Source organism: Salmo salar, chromosome ssa02 (assembly GCF_905237065.1).
Source record: "Salmo salar chromosome ssa02, Ssal_v3.1, whole genome shotgun sequence".
NCBI classification, from domain to species: Eukaryota; Metazoa; Chordata; class Actinopteri; order Salmoniformes; family Salmonidae; genus Salmo; species Salmo salar.
This window is the reverse complement of record NC_059443.1, coordinates 19,211,367-19,228,216: the sequence shown is the minus strand read 5'-3', so window position 1 is coordinate 19,228,216 and position 16,850 is coordinate 19,211,367. Positions and strand designations below refer to the sequence as shown.

General features: G+C 46.3%; 1 protein-coding gene across 1 annotated transcript in view; it reads left to right on the top strand.

The window, feature by feature from the left end:
- The window catches only part of LOC106595728 (integrin alpha-10), a 49,728-nt gene that overhangs the window by 31,654 nt on the left and 1,224 nt on the right, over positions 1 to 16,850 (top strand). The window contains exons 8-29 of the mRNA XM_045699045.1: positions 1,697 to 1,847; positions 7,030 to 7,195; positions 8,162 to 8,235; positions 8,345 to 8,489; positions 9,207 to 9,355; positions 9,570 to 9,713; positions 9,983 to 10,189; positions 10,642 to 10,772; positions 10,914 to 11,080; positions 11,270 to 11,412; positions 11,916 to 12,026; positions 12,162 to 12,247; positions 12,459 to 12,600; positions 12,798 to 12,890; positions 13,967 to 14,043; positions 14,233 to 14,322; positions 14,403 to 14,487; positions 14,603 to 14,716; positions 14,805 to 14,912; positions 15,023 to 15,136; positions 15,232 to 15,327; positions 16,699 to 16,812. Coding sequence (XP_045555001.1) covers positions 1,697 to 1,847; positions 7,030 to 7,195; positions 8,162 to 8,235; positions 8,345 to 8,489; positions 9,207 to 9,355; positions 9,570 to 9,713; positions 9,983 to 10,189; positions 10,642 to 10,772; positions 10,914 to 11,080; positions 11,270 to 11,412; positions 11,916 to 12,026; positions 12,162 to 12,247; positions 12,459 to 12,600; positions 12,798 to 12,890; positions 13,967 to 14,043; positions 14,233 to 14,322; positions 14,403 to 14,487; positions 14,603 to 14,716; positions 14,805 to 14,912; positions 15,023 to 15,136; positions 15,232 to 15,327; positions 16,699 to 16,812 — 2,707 coding nt within the window. The remainder of the gene's footprint in view (positions 1 to 1,696; positions 1,848 to 7,029; positions 7,196 to 8,161; positions 8,236 to 8,344; positions 8,490 to 9,206; positions 9,356 to 9,569; positions 9,714 to 9,982; positions 10,190 to 10,641; positions 10,773 to 10,913; positions 11,081 to 11,269; positions 11,413 to 11,915; positions 12,027 to 12,161; positions 12,248 to 12,458; positions 12,601 to 12,797; positions 12,891 to 13,966; positions 14,044 to 14,232; positions 14,323 to 14,402; positions 14,488 to 14,602; positions 14,717 to 14,804; positions 14,913 to 15,022; positions 15,137 to 15,231; positions 15,328 to 16,698; positions 16,813 to 16,850) is intronic.

The window sequence follows — 16,850 nt, the reverse complement described above, 5'->3', positions numbered from 1 at the left end:
GGTTAGACTGTAAGCTCTCCTTCCAGACTCACATCAAACATCTCCAATCCAAAGTTAAATCTAGAATTGGCTTCCTATTTCGCAACAAAGCGTCCTTCACTCATGCTGCCAAACATACCCTCGTAAAACTGACCATCCTACCGATCCTCGACTTCGGCGATGTCATTTACAAAATAGCCTACTCAATAAACTGGATGCAGTCTATCACAGTGTCATCCGTTTTGTCACCAAAGCCCCATATACTACCCACCACTGCGACCTGTATGCTCTCGTTGGCTGGCCCTCGCTTCATACTCGTCGCCAAACCCACTGGCTCCAGGTCATCTACAAGACCCTGCTAGGTAACGTCCCCCCTTTTCTCAGCTCACTGGTCACCATAGCAGCACCCACCTGTAGCATGCGCTCCAGCAGGTATATATCTCTGGTCACCCCCAAAGCCAATTCCTCCTTTGGCCGTCTCTCCTTCCAGTTCTCTGCTGCCAATGACTGGAACGAACTACAAACATCTCTGAAACTGGTAACACTTATCTCCCTCACTAGCTTTAAGCACCAGCTGTCAGAGCAGCTCACAGATCACCGCACCTGTACATAGCCCATCTATAATTTAGCCCAAACAACTACCGCTTCCCCTACTGTATTTATTTATTTATTTTGCTCCTTTGCACCCCATTTTTTTATTTCTACTTTGCACTTTCCTCTACAAATCTACCATTCCAGTGTTTTACTTGCTATATTGTATTTACTTTGCCACCATGGCCTTTTTTTCCTTTACCTCCCTTATCCCACCTCATTTGCTCACATTGTATATAGACTTATTTTCTACTGTATTATTGACTGTATGTTTGTTTTACTCCATGTGTAACTCTGTGTTGTTGTATGTGTCGAACTGCTTTGCTTTATCTTGGCCAGGTCGCAATTGTAAATGAGAACTTGTTCTCAACTTGCCTACCTGGTTAAATAAAGGTGAAATAATAAATAAATAAATAAATAAATAAATAAATGTGGTGTACTCCTCAAGGCCATCGGAAGAATCCCAGAACATTTTCCAGTCTGTGCTAGGAAAACAGTCCCGTAGTTTAGCATCTGCTTCATCTGACCACTTTTTTATGGACCGATTCACTGGTACTTCCAGCTTTCATTTTTGCTTGTAAGCAGGAATCAGGAGGATAGAATTATGGTCAGATTTGCCAAATGAAGGGCTTTGTACGCGTCTCTGTGTGTGGAGTAAAGGTGATCTAGAATTTTTTTCCCACTGGTTGCGCATTTAACATGCTGATAGAAATGATGTAAAACGGATTTAAGTTTCCCTGCATTAAAGTCCCAGGCCACTCGGAGCGCTGCCTCTGGGTGAGCGGTTCCCTGTTTGCTTATTTCCTTATACAGCTGACTGAGGGACGTCTTAGTGCCAGCATCCGTCTGTGGTGGTAGATAAACAGCCACAAAAAAATAGATGAAAACTCTCTTGGCAAATAGTGTGGTCTACAGCTTGTCATGAGATACTCTACTTCAGGCAATGGTGTTTCGGATCCAACTCCAGAACAATATTTGTGTTTTATTGTGGTTTGGTTCAGGGTAACGGAAAGAGAATGTACATGTAAGCAGTTTGGGTCTTGAACCAGTATGTGCTGTTTTAACATGCTGACAACAGCACTATGATATTTACCTAATAAAGTTCTTTATAACTCTCTTTCTCCAGTACGGAGGCATTCAGCCCTGAGCGGGGGGCGAGGGAGGGGGCCACCAAGGTCATGATCGTGGTGACGGATGGAGAGTCACATGATGGGGAGGAGCTACCGGACGCTCTGGAGGAGTGTGAGAAGAGAAACATCACCAGATATGCCATCGCTGTGAGTACACACACACATGCACACACACACAGACGCGCACACACACAGACGCGCACACACACACAGACGCGCACACACACACAGACGCGCACACACACACAGACGCGCACACACACACAGACGCACACACACACAGACGCACACACACACACACAGACGCACACACATACACACACACACAGACGCATGCACACACACACACTGTTTCATAGAGCACATGAATCCAGCATGCCTGCTACACCACAAACTCGCTAACCAATATGGCAGACAGTCTCACCAACCAACCCCACTCCTGAAATAGCTGTATTGAAACAGCTTTTCCACCATACCACCTCACATACCCTGCATAACGTGAGAGCTAGCCATCCTGCCCATTCAGCCTCAAACTGGCCTGAAATAATGCCCGTGGTCTTTAAAATAGCCCCAGCAAATCACTAACTGAACCCCTCTGGCTCCTTAAAATAACCCAGTGGGTAACAACAGCTATGTCTTCCTGCCTCACCCCACCCCCCTAACACACACACACACACACACACACACACACACACACACACACACACACACACACATCATCAGTGTCTCGAGTGATGTGGTTTTGGTGGTGTGGTAGAACAGACTCCAGTGGCTGGGTAGTCTGAGACTCCTCCCCAGCCCACAATATAAACACTGGGACCTGCAGAGCCACTTTCACCAGAGGAACCACAATATAAACACTGGGACCTGCAGAGCCACTGTCACTAGAAGAACCACAATATAAACACTGGGACCTGCAGAGCCACTGTCACCAGAGGAACCACAATATAAACACTGGGACCTGCAGAGCCACTTTCACCAGAGGAACCACAATATAAACACTGGGACCTGCAGAGTCAATGTCACCAGAAGAACCACAATATAAATACTGGGACCTGCAGAGCCACTGTCACCAGAGGAACCACAATATAAACACTGGGACCTGCAGAGCCACTGTCACCAGAAGAACCACAATATAAACACTGGGTCCTGCAGAGCCACTGTCACCAGAGGAACCACAATATAAACACTGGGACCTGCAGAGCCACTGTCAGAGAGATGGGGGGACTGAGAGAGAGAGAGAGACAGGGGGGACTGAGAGAGAGAGAGACAGGGGGGACTGAGAGAGAGAGAGAGAGAGAGAGAGAGAGAGAGATGGGCCTACAGCAGCATCTAGATCTTCTGCAAAGATTCTGTCAGACCTGGGCCCTGATAGTAAATCTCAGTAAGACAAAAATAATAGTGTTCCTAAAAAGGTCCAGTTGCCAGGACCACAAATACAAATTCCATCTAGACACTGTTGCCCTAGAGCACACAAAAAACTATACATACCTCGGCCTAAACATCAGCACCACAGATAACTTCCACAAAGCTGTGACCGATCTGAGAGACAAGGCAAGAAGGGCCTTCTATGTCATCAAAAGGAACATAAAATGTAAGATACTAATTAGGATCTGGCAAAAAATACTTGAATCAGTTATAGGACCCATTGCCCTTTATGGTTGTGAGGTCTGGGGTCCGCTCACCAACCAAGAATTCACAAAATGCGACAAACACCAAATTGAGACTCTGCATGCAGAATTCTGCAAAATATATTTTGTGTACAACATAAAACACCAAATAATGCATGCAGAGCAGAATTAGGCCGATACCCGATAATTATCAAAATCCAGAAAAGAGCCGTTAAATTCTACAACCACCTAAAAGGAAGCGATTCCCGAAGCTTTGATAACAAAGCCATCACCTACAGAGAGATGAACCTGGAGAAGAGTCCCCTAAGCAAGCTGGTCCTGGGGCTCTGTTCACAAATACAAACATGCCCCCCAGAGCCCCAGGACAGCAACACAATTAGACCCAACCAAATCATGAGAAAAAAATATATATACTGCTCAAAAAAATAAAAGGAACACTTAAACAACACATCCTAGATCTGAATGAAAGAAATAATCTTATTAAATACTTTTTTCTTTACATAGTTGAATGTGCTGACAACAAAATCACACAAAAATAATCAATGGAAATCCAATTTATCAACCCATGGAGGTCTGGATTTGGAGTCACACTCAAAATGAAAGTGGAAAACCACACTACAGGCTGATCCAACTTTGATGTAATGTCCTTAAAACAAGTCAAAATGAGGCTCAGTAGTGTGTGTGGCCTCCACGTGCCTGTATGACCTCCCTACAACGCCTGGGCATGCTCCTGATGAGGTGGCGGATGGTCTCTTGAGGGATCTCCTCCCAGACCTGGACTAAAGCATCCGCCAACTCCTGGACAGTCTGTGGTGCAACGTGGCGTTGGTGGATGGAGTGAGACATGATGTGCTCAATTGGATTCAGGTCTGGGGAACGGGCGGGCCAGTCCATAGCATCAATGCCTTCCTCTTGCAGGAACTGCTGACACACTCCAGCCACATGAGGTCTAGCATTGTCTTGCATTAGGAGGAACCCAGGGCCAACCGCACCAGCACATGGTCTCACAAGGGGTCTGAGGATCTCATCTCGGTACCTAATGGCAGTCAGGCTACCTCTGGCGAGCACATGGAGGGCTGTGCGGCCCCCCAAAGAAATGCCACCCCACACCATGACTGACCCACCGCCAAACCGGTCATGCTGGAGGATGTTGCAGGCAGCAGAACGTTCTCCACGGCGTCTCCAGACTCTGTCACCTCTGTCACTTGCTCAGTGTGAACCTGCTTTCATCTGTGAAGAGCACAGGGCGCCAGTGGCGAATTTGCCAATCTTGGTGTTCTCTGGCAAATGCCAAACGTCCTGTACGGTGTTGGGCTGTAAGCACAACCCCCACCTGTGGACGTCGGGCCCTCATACCACCCTCATGGAGTCTGTTTCTGACCGTTTGAGCAGACACATGCACATTTGTGGCGTGCTGGAGGTAATTTTGCAGGGCTCTGGCAGTGCTTCTCCTGCTCCTCCTTGCACAAAGGCGGAGGTAGCGGTCCTGCTGCTGGGTTGTTGCCCTCCTACGGCCTCCTCCACGTCTCCTGATGTACTGGCCTGTCTCCTGGTAGCGCCTCCATGCTCTGGACACTACGCTGACAGACACAGCAAACCTTCTTGCCACAGGTCGCATTGATGTGCCATCCTGGATGAGCTGCACTACCTGAGCCACTTGTGTGGGTTGTAGACTCCGTCTCATGCTACCACTAGAGTGAAAGCACCGCCAGCATTCAAAAGTGACCAAAACATCAGCCAGGAAGCATAGGAACTGAGAAGTGGTCTGTGGTCCCCACCTGCAGAACCACTCCTTTATTGGGGGTGTCTTGCTAATTGCCTATAATTTCCACCTGTTGTCTATTCCATTTGCACAACAGCATGTGAAATGTATTGCTTCCTAAGTGGACAGTTTGATTTCACAGAAATGTGATTGACTTGGAGTTACATTGTGTTGTTTAAGTGTTCCCTTTATTTTTTGGAGCAGTGTATATCACTTGACACATTGGAAAGAATTAACAAAAAAACAGAGCAAACTAGGATGCGATTTGGTCCTAAACAGAGAGTACACAGTGGCAGAATACCTGACCACTGTGACTGACCCAAAGTTAAGGAAAGCTTTGACTATGTCCAGACTCAGTGAGCATAACATTTAGACAAACTCCCATATCTATTGGGTGAAATACCACAGTGTGCAATCACAGCAGCAAGATTTGTGACCTGTTGCCACAAAGAAAAGGGCAACCAGTGAAGAACAAACACCATTGTAAACCCATATTTATGTTTATTTATTTTCCCTGTAAAACATATGTTTCGCACACCAATAAAACCCCTTAAATTAAATTGAATTGAAGAGAGAGAGAGAAAGAGAGAGAGAGAGAGAATCTCCAGGGAGTCTTGGTGCTGAAACGTGGTTTCACTGTGACGGCTGCAATGTTTTGATGTTGTTGCTCTCTGTCCTGCTGCCAGTGTGTGTAGGACAGAAAACAGCCCTTTGGGGAGAGCAGAGCAACAAGCTCTCTAAAATAACAGCCTGAGTCGTGTTTTATACATCAGCCTGCCTGCCTGCCGACTCACACAGAATTTACAGTCAACAAGGGGAGGGGTCAAAGGGTGTGTGTTTGTCTGTTTGTGAGTTTGTTTGTGTGCATGTGCCTGTGCATGTGTGTGTATACATGTGCAGTAGCTATAACTTCACTGTATATTTTGAATACTTAACAAGCTACCTCCCGCTGTTTGTATTTCTGTCCTCTCGCTCCGTTTGTGACTCTGAGGACAAACCAGCAGCAGCTGGCAAGACCAACCGAATTTCTCTGCTTCTATAAGATCTTCATGTATACATTTATAGTGTAGGATTCCTTCACATTAATCCCTCCCTCCCTCCCTCCTTCCCTCTCTCCCTCCCTCCCTTCCTCCATCCCTCCCTTCCTCCATCCCTCTCTCCTTCCCTCCCTCTCTCCCTCCATCCGTCCCTCCCTCCTCCCCTACCTCCCTCCCTCCGTCCCCTTTGAAAACAGAGAATTTCCTTAGTTAAGTTGGCAGCCAGTGACAGGGAAGGATTGTTGGGATTGGGTTTCTGGGGAGGAATGTGCTCCTTACTGCAGTGTTTAGGTTATTCTGTATTACAGACTACTAACTGTAGCTGTTACTATAGCCTCCTCACACTAGAGAGCCCTACCACACCAGTCATCTCTCTCCCCCCTGTCTGGACCAATTCTTTCATTTCACGGTTTGCTAGAGCAGTATTTCCCAAACATTTTAGCTGACTCCATTTTTAGACAACCCCTTAGTTAGAACCCTACGGACATTATCTGTTTTTTCTCTTTTAAGGGCTTATACTCTGGCTGTCTCTCTGTGGTTGTCCTTGATTCAGGTTACATCCTCTACTTTACTGTATGGGGTTGGTGTTGGCAGCTCTCTCTCTGTCCTCTCAGATTGTCCTGACTCAGTAATATCTCTCCCTCTATATAAATGTTCTCTGTCCCTGTGAAATATGGAGGAGTTATTGGCGGAGAATTGTCTGTTAATGTTATCTCTCGCTCTACCTTTCACTTTTTCTGTCCCTTACATTTAACCCCTTCTTTCTCTCCCTTTTGTTTTTCTACCCTTCCCTTTACCCCTTTCTTTCTCTCTCCCCCCTCTCTTTCCTCATCCCTTTCTCTCTCCCTCCCTTTATCTTTCCCCCCTCTCTTTTCTCATCCCTTTCTCTCTCCCTCCAGGTATTGGGTCACTACATCCGCAGGCAGCAGGACCCAGAGACGTTTATCAATGAGATCAAGTACATCGCCAGCGACCCTGACGACAAATACTTCTTCAACGTGACTGATGAGGCGGCGCTCAACGACATCGTAGATGCACTAGGAGACCGCATCTTCACTCTAGAGGGTGAGACGGAGAGAGTGAGAGTAAGGGGGAGGGAGGGGGAGGAGAGGAGGGAGGGAGGTGAAAGTGCGGGAAAGAGAAAGGAGGGGAAAGGGTGTCTGTGTTCTGGAGACAGGGAGGGACTGCTTTCTTATTTAGCCAGGGAGAAAGTTAGTAGAGAGAGGGATGTTACTCTCTTTCAATTGAGAAAGAGGCAAAAAAGGGGGAATGGTGCCACATTTAATCCTAGACGGCATGAAAGAGGAAGGGATGGATAGATGCCACTACCTTGAAAAGGAAAGAAGGGCGGGAGCAGCTATCACAACACTTACAGGAACAAGGGAGGAAGACTGAGAAATGATGCCACCCTGAAGTCTGTAGGGAGCAAGGGAGGAAGGGAGAGGAGGAAATGAGAGGAGGTGGTAGATTCTGTATACCACCTGGGTTCTTGAGTGAGGAGGGAGAAAGAGGCCACTAACCTGTGGCATCTAGATAGTGGCAGATTGGGGAGGGGAAGGAAGGGAGGGGATGTATGGAGAAAATGTGAAAGGGGGATACAAATAAAAAAGAACAGTATTTCAATTGAGGAGTGAGTGTTCATATGTCATAGTGGGCAGCACAGGATGCCACATCTAGTCCCATCACGGTATTCATGTGTCAGCCACCTGGCACTGGCAGAACAAACATTAACCAAACATTCAACTAAACTTCCTCTGAGAGTTAGGGTTAGGGTAACCCTGTTCCGCTTTCACCTCAGCAGAGGTCCCATTAGCCCCTCACTCAGTCACTGAACCCCCACACCACACAGATATGTGGTTGGGCACAGAAACATGAGAGGGTGAAACTCATGGCTTTAATAAAATGACATGACATGAAATAATAGCTTGGAGACAGAGAGATCTGCTCAACTAGATTTTTGTGTTGGATACTACAGAAAATGTGCTAGAAAGGTTTGTTAAACATTGTTTTGATGTTTCTGTTTCATCACAGGGACACTGGGGTACAACGAGAGCTCCTTCAAGTTTGAGATGTCCCAGATCGGCTTCTCCACACACGTTCTCGATGTGAGTCCACCGTGTGTGTGTGTGCGTGTCATGTCATTGACTTGAATTTCTGATCTTACATTGTACTGTATGTTTATCCCCCCCCCCCTCTCCCATGTGTGTGTTTCAGGATGGGATCCTGTTTGGGATGGTGGGGGCGTATGACTGGGATGGAGGGGTGCTGAAGGAGGGCGCTGAGGGCCGCATCATGCCCACCAGAGAGGCCTTTGAGTCTGAGTTCCCCCAGGAGCTCAAGAACCACGCTGCCTATCTGGGTGACTTAACTTACTTACGTTACGCTATGTACACTTTACATTACACCGTTTTACACATAATACTACTAAACTTATCACTGTTTTACACGTAATACTACTAAACTTATCACTGTTTTACACGTAATACTACTAAACTTATCACTGTTTTACACGTAATACTACTAAACGTATCACTGTTTTACACGTAATAGTACTAAATGTATCACTGTTTTACACGTAATAGTACTAAACGTATCACTGTTTTACACGTAATAGTACTAAACGTATCACTGTTTTACACGTAATAGTACTAAACGTATCACTGTTTTACACGTAATAGTACTAAACGTATCACTGTTTTACACGTAATAGTACTAAATGTATCACTGTTTTACACGTAATAGTACTAAATGTATCACTGTTTTACACGTAATAGTACTAAACGTATCACTGTTTTACAGGTAATAGTACGAAATGTATCACTGTTTTACACGTAATAGTACTAAATGTATCACTGTTTTACACATAATACTACTAAACGTATCACTGTTTTACACGTAATAGTACTAAACTTATCACTGTTTTACACGTAATACTACTAAACGTATCACGGATTTACACAATCATTTTTGTTTCCATACCTAATGTGTCTTCAGGCATCTGTATGACCTGTGAGATATTTGCATCCTATGCAATTTGTAATTTGTGGATCTAATTAAAGTGTGTGTGTGTGTTTAGGCTACACAGTGTCGTCAGTGATAGTGGGAGACTGGAGGAGGCTGTATGTGGCTGGAGCTCCCAGGTTCAAACACAAAGGAAAGGTCATTCTGTTTGAACTGAGCAACAATGGAGATGTCAACATTGCACAGGCCCTCAATGGAGAACAGGTAGCTAGTGTGTGTGTATATACCTCATTGGATGTATCTATCAATCAAACTCTCACTCACCCCCAACCCCCCTCTCCCCTTCTCCTCACCGCCACTACCCCTCTCTCGCTCTCTCTCTCTCTCTCTCTCTCTCTCTCGCTTTCTCGCTCGCTCTCTCTCTCGTTCTCTCTCTCTCGCTCTCGCTCTCGCTCTCTCTCTCGCTCTCTCTCTGTAGATTGGGTCGTACTATGGCAGTGAGGTGTGTGGGTTGGACGTGGACCAGGATGGCATTACTGATGTTCTGCTGGTGGCAGCACCCATGTACCTGGGCCCTGGCAACAAGGAGGCAGGCAGAGTCTACATCTACTCCCTCAGTGGGGTGAGACAGGGGGGAGTAGTGGGGGAGGACTGGGCTGGTGTCAGGAAGAGGGGGAGTTGGGTGAGAGATGGGTGAAGGGGGGAGATAGAGTTAAGGGAGGGGAAAGGGGTTGAGGATATTAGCGGATAAGAAGAGGAATGTCTGGGAGCTGCTGACTCTCTCTCTCTCTCTCTCCACTCTGCCTCTCTCACTCTCTCTCCATTTCTCTCTCTCTCTCTCTCTCTCTCTCTCTCTCTCTCTCTCTCTCTCTCTCTCTCTCTCTCTCTCAGGAGGAGGTGTTTGTGTCTAACGGTACTCTGAAGGCAGAGGATAGGTCCCAGGATGCTAGGTTTGGCTACGCCCTGGCCTCCGCCCCAGACCTCAACCATGACGGGTACACTGACCTGCTGGTGGGGGCACCCCTAGAGGACGGACACAATGGGGCCATATATGTCTACCACGGCCAGGGCATACACATTATCCACAACTACAAACAGGTAGACATACACATCATCCACAACTACAAACAGGTAGACATACACATCATCCACAACTACAAACAGGTAGACATACACATCATCCACAACTACAAACAGGTAGACATACACATCATCCACAACTACAAACAGGTAGACATACACATCATCCACAACTACAAACAGGTAGACATACACATCATCCACAACTACAAACAGGTAGACATACACATCATCCACAACTACAAACAGGTAGACATACACATCATCCACAACTACAAACAGGTAGAGAAATAAGTGTCACCAGAAGTATAGGTGGAGTCCATCCCTGTGAAAAGAAAAGTGAAGATTTGTTTTTAAAGTGATATCATTCTTAGCTATAGTATTTCCATTGACCTCATTCTACGTCTCTCTCCACCACTTCTCCACCCTCTTCTCTCCACCTCCTTGCTCACCTCTCCTTCTCCCTGTAGCGTATCGCAGGGTCATCCCTGTCCCCCTCTCTGCAGTATTTTGGGCGCAGTGTGAGTGCCAGATTGGACCTGGATGGAGATGGTCTGTTAGACCTGGCTGTGGGGGCCCAGGGCAGTGCTGTACTACTCAGGTAAGAAAGGAGGGATGAGGGGAGGTGGAGGAATGAGGGGAGGGGAGGGATAAATTGTCAGACTTGGCTGTGGAGTATTTTTTTTAAATGTGATGATGATCGTCATCATTGAATGATCAATTCTCCCTCCCCTCTCTCCAGTTCTCGTAGTATAGTCCAGATCAACATGAGTCTGTCCTTCCAGCCCCACTCCATCAACGTCATCCAGAAGACGTGTCAGAGAGGAGGGAGGGAGTCTGCCTGTCTCAACGCTACAGCCTGCTTCCTGGCTCTGTCCCGCTCCCCTGGAACTCACAGCAACAGCTTCGGTAAGGGAGGGGGAGGGAGTGGGTGAGGGAGGGGAGAGAGGGAGGGGCAGGGAAGGGAGGGGACTGGCGAGAGTAAGGGGGAGGGAGAGACAAGGGGGAGGGATGGGGAAGGAGATAGGAGGGAGGGAGTCTGCCTGTTAGAATTGATAGATTTGTTATCAACACTAACATCACCTTCCTCCTCCTCAGAGCTGTCGGTGGTGGCCATGTTGGATGAGAGAAAGTTGACAGCGAGGGCGTTGTTTGACGACAGCAACCAGAGACAGACACAGCTGGGGGTCAGAGTTTACACAGGAGAGACTGTCTGCCACAACCTGCCCTTCCATGTGTTTGTGAGTATGACACACACACCAGAGCTCAGCTGGTAGAGCATGGTGCTTGCAACGCCAGGATAGTGGGTTCAATTCCCGGGACCAAACAGTGACCATACATTTTTCTTTAAAGTATGCACGCATGACTGTAAGCCGCTTTGGATAAAAGCTTCTGCTAAATGGCATATACACACACACACACACACACACACACACACACACACACACACACACACACACACACACACACACACACACACACACACACACACACACACACACACACACACACACACACACACACACACACTCACTACACAACTAACATACACACATGCTCTGACACAAACACACAACCAACATGTACACGCTATTGCCACAACCTGCCCTTCCATATGTCACACACAATGCCAAAACACACATTGGTACACATCCTTCACCCCGACCGACACACACAATCCAAATGCTGAAACACTACATTCTGTGGATATTGACCTCTAACCCTTTGTCTCTGTCTGTGATAGGACACAGCTGACTACATCCGTCCAATCAGCTTCTCCCTGCGCTTTAAGATCAACGACACAGAGAGTGGCCCAGTGCTGGACGAAGGCTGGCCCACCACCTTCAAGAGATCGGTCAGTGTGTGGGGTGTGTGTGGGGTGCTCGTAGCATCCTGGCCAAATTGTATGATGTAATGTACTGTTACTGTACGTTATTTACAGTATTACTCTGGCACCTCCATTTCAAATACTGTACATTGATGTCTCCAGATTGCGTTCTTCAAAGACTGTGGTGAGGATGATGTGTGTGTCACAGATCTGGTGCTGCAGGCTCACATGGACATCTCTGGGACAAGGTACATCTCACACACACAAACATGCATGGACACACACGTATAGACACACACACCTGATCAAAAATGTTCCTCTCTTTTTTGTGTCCAGTCAACACACAATCAGCCAAACAATTACTAAGTCAAGCATTCCTGTTGTATTCATGTTGTGTAGTTGTTGTATTCATGATGTGTAGTAGTTGTATGAATGTCTGAATGTAACTCCTCTCTACAGACAGCAGCCCTATGTGATCCGTAGCCCTCGCAGACGTCTGGCTGTAGAAGTCCAGCTGCAGAACAGACTGGAGAATGCCTATAACACCAGCCTAACACTGCACTACTCACACAACCTCCACTTCTCTAGTCTCAGCATACGGGTACGAAACACACACACAGACAAACACAGACACACACAGACACACACAGACACACAGACACACACGGATTTACAACACACAGATTTACAACATGAACCTGACAGTTTTATTCTGTCTCCTCCCCCTTCTCTCTCTTCCTCCATCCCTTTCGATGTCTCCATCCCTATCTTTCTCTCTCTCTCCCTCTCTCTCTCTAGGAGGATACCCAGTTGAAAATTGAGTGTACATCTCTCAGTTCCAACAGTCATTCCTGTAATGTCAGCTATCCTGTGTTCCGCTCCCACTCCAAGGTCTGTCTGTCTGGCATCAAATACACTGAACACAAATATAAACACAACATGTAAAGTGTTGGTCTCATGTTTCATGAGCTGAATTAAAAGATCCCAGAAATGTTCCACACACACAAAAAGCGTATTTTTCTCAAACGTTGTGCACAAATTTGTTTACACCCCTGTTAGTGAGCATTTCTCCTTTGCCAAGATAATCCATCCACCTGACAGGTGTGGCATATCAAGAAGATGATTCAACGGCATGATCATTACACAGGTGCACCTTGTGCTGGGGACAATAAAAGGCCACTCTAAAATGTGCAGTTTTGTCAAACAACACAATGCCACAGATGTCTCAAGTTTTGAGGGAGTGTGCAATTGACATGCTGACTGCAGGAATGTCCCCCAGTGCTGTTACCAGAGAATTCACCTTCGATGGCCACTGGCATGCTGGAGAAGTGTGCTCTTCACAGATGAATCCCGGTTTCAACTGTACCGGGCAGATGGCAGACATATGGCGTTGTGTGGGCGAGAATGTTTTCTAACAGAGTGCCCCATGGTGGTGGTGGGGTTATGGTATGGGCAGGCATAAGCTACGGACAACAAACACAATTGATTTTATGGATGATAATTTGAATGCACAGAGATACTGTGACGAGATCCTGAGGCCCATTGTCTTGCCATCCGCCACCATCACCTCATGTTTCAGCATGATAATGCACGGCCCCATGTCACAAGGATCTGTACACAATTCCTGGAAGCTGAACATGTCCCAGTTTTTCCATGGCCTGCATACTCACCAGACATGTTACCCATTGAGTATGTTTGGGATGCTCTGGATCGACGTGTATGACAGCGTGTTCCAGTTCCCAATAATATCCAGCAACTTCACACAGCCATTGAAGAGGAGTTGGACAACATTCCACAGGCCATAAGCAACAGCCTGATCATCTCTATGCGAAGGAGATGTGTCGCACTGCATGAGGCAAATGGAAAAATCTTAGAAATTGTTTCATGATGCGTTTATGTTTTTGTTCAGTGTTGTTCTGATACCACAAACTCAATCCCCCCCCCACCTCTTATCTTCTCTCTGTCAGGTTAACTTCATGTTAGAGTTTGAGTTCAGCTGTACGTCTCTGCTCAGTAAAGTCCAGATGAAACTCACAGTTGCCAGGTAACTCACTATTATCCTATGGAGGAATGTAAAGGGATCCTATTGGGAGCTTCTAGAAATGAACCTGAAATTCAGCCTCCACTGATTCCATCTAACCCTAGTCATAATCCTACAGTAGAGACAGAAGTATTGTGTGTTTGTCTTGTCATGTGTCTGTCACATACATCTCTGTGTTTCTGGTTCCCATAGTGACAGTGTGGAGAGAGAGGCTACGTTGGGAGACAACAGTGTTCAGCTCCAGACTGTGGTTCAGTACGAACCTGACCTCTTCATCACCAGGTTAGTCTCTTTCTGTCTCTCTGTCTCTCTGTAACTCTCTGTCTCTCTCTCATTCCCTGTATCTCTACCTTTATTTGTAGTGACTCCAATCTGAACCGTTATGAGGTCCACCCAACCAGAACCATATCAGAGGCAATAGGACCAGAGTTCTACACACACTTCAGGGTAAGCAGTGCACACACAATATATCCGTTTCCCTAATATCCTTACTGCATAATCACACACATAACCATACATACTGTCTTTACACACACGTCAGACTAATGTGTTCTGTGTGTAGCTGCAGAACCTGGGCTGTTACAGTGTGAGTAACCTGGAGTTGAGGCTGAGCCTGCCCTCTGTAGCAGCTGGAGACAGAGTCTTCATGGCTGTTACTGAGGTCTTCTCTTACAACGTGAGTACTAACCTTCTTTCACTACTGTTGGAATAAACAGTTATTGTCATTTCTCTCTGGTTCTGAACTGTGACCTTTGTGTTGTCAGGTGACAGGGGTGAACTGCAGTGTAGACAGTGATGTGTCCCAGCTGAAGGACAGACAGAGAGATGTACGACCACTACATCCTGAAGACATGCAACAGACTGACCTACTGGTGAGAACAGACACACACAAATACCCACACACAAGATGATCACATTCACAATCCTAACTAGCTATATAGTATATTTTCAGATGTAACATGTTTGTGTGTGTGGTGTGTAGAACTGCAGCAGGTCGTGGTGTGTGGAGGTGGTGTGTGAGGTACAGCAGCTGCATCGAGGACAAACCGCTCTCATACGAGTCAGCCGCAGGGTCCACGACAACTTCTTCAGACAGGTACGAAGTTTCTCACACACACACACACACACACACACACACACACAGCTCTAACTATAAAAACACTCACTCTGACTTTGTGTCTCTGTCACCAGGCTAAGTTTAAGGTGGTGAGGATAGTGAGTGCCTATCGTCTGGCTGCTCAGGAATCTAACCTGGTCACTCTGGGGAGTGGCGCCATCTGGAGGGAGGTGAGAGAATAGCAGGATTAACACTAATAGTGGAGGACTGGTTTAGCATCGTCTGTGCCTGACTCGTTTCCACCCAGATAGAGTAAGCTGGTATTGGGTGATGAATAATTGTCTGTCTGTTGTTTACATCCAGATAAGAGTAGGAAGCTGGTATAGGGTGATGAATAATTGTCTGTCTGTCTGTCATTTACATCCAGATAGACGAAGCTGGTATAGGGTGATGAATATCTGTCAGACTGTTGTTTACATCCAGATAGAGTAGGAAGCTGGTATAGGGTGATGAATATCTGTCTGTCTGTTGTTTACATCCAGATAGAGTAGGAAGCTGGTATAGGGTGATGAATATCTGTCTGTCTGTTGTTTACATCCAGATAGAGTAGGAAGCTGGTATAGGGTGATGAATATCTGTCTGTCTGTCATTTACATCCAGATAGAGGAAGCTGGTATAGGGTGATGAATATCTGTCAGACTGTTGTTTACATCCAGATAGAGTAGGAAGCTGGTATAGGGTGATGAATATCTGTCTGTCTGTTGTTTACATCCAGATAGAGTAGGAAGCTGGTATAGGGTGATGAATATCTGTCTGTCTGTTGTTTACATCCAGATAGAGGAAGCTGGTATAGGGTGATGAATATCTGTCAGACTGTCGTTTACATCCAGATAGAGTAGGAAGCTGGTATAGGGTGATGAATATCTGTCTGACTGTTGTTTACATCCAGATAGAGTAGGAAGCCGGTATAGGGTGATGAATATCTGTCTGACTGTTGTTTACATCCAGATAGAGTAGGAAGCTGGTATAGGGTGATGAATATCTGTCTGACTGTTGTTTACATCCAGATAGAGGAAGCTGGTATAGGGTGATGAATATCTGTCTGACTGTTGTTTACATCCAGATAGAGTAGGAAGCTGGTATAGGGTGATGAATATCTGTCTGACTGTTGTTTACATCCAGATAGAGGAAGCTGGTATAGGGTGATGAATATCTGTCAGACTGTCGTTTACATCCAGATAGAGTAGGAAGCTGGTATAGGGTGATGAATATCTGTCTGACTGTTGTTTACATCCAGATAGAGTAGGAAGCTGGTATAGGGTGATGAATATCTGTCTGACTGTTGTTTACATCCAGATAGAGTAGGAAGCTGGTATAGGGTGATGAATATCTGTCTGACTGTTGTTTACATCCAGATAGAGTAGGAAGCTGGTATAGGGTGATGAATATCTGTCTGACTGTTGTTTACATCCAGATAGAGTAGGAAGCTGGTATAGGGTGATGAATATCTGTCTGACTGTTGTTTACATCCAGATAGAGTAGGAAGCTGGTATATCTGACTGTCTCTACAATCAGCCTTTTTGTCTCTTTCTCTCCATCAGACGGTGTTGGAGGTTCTAAAGGGGCGGGCCATCCCCATTTCTCTCTGGATTCTGATAGGTAGCATCATTGGAGGGCTTCTGCTATTGGCCCTCATCATCTTCGCAATGTGGAAGGTACACCAATCACACCTCACCATACAGTACCTCTGTAC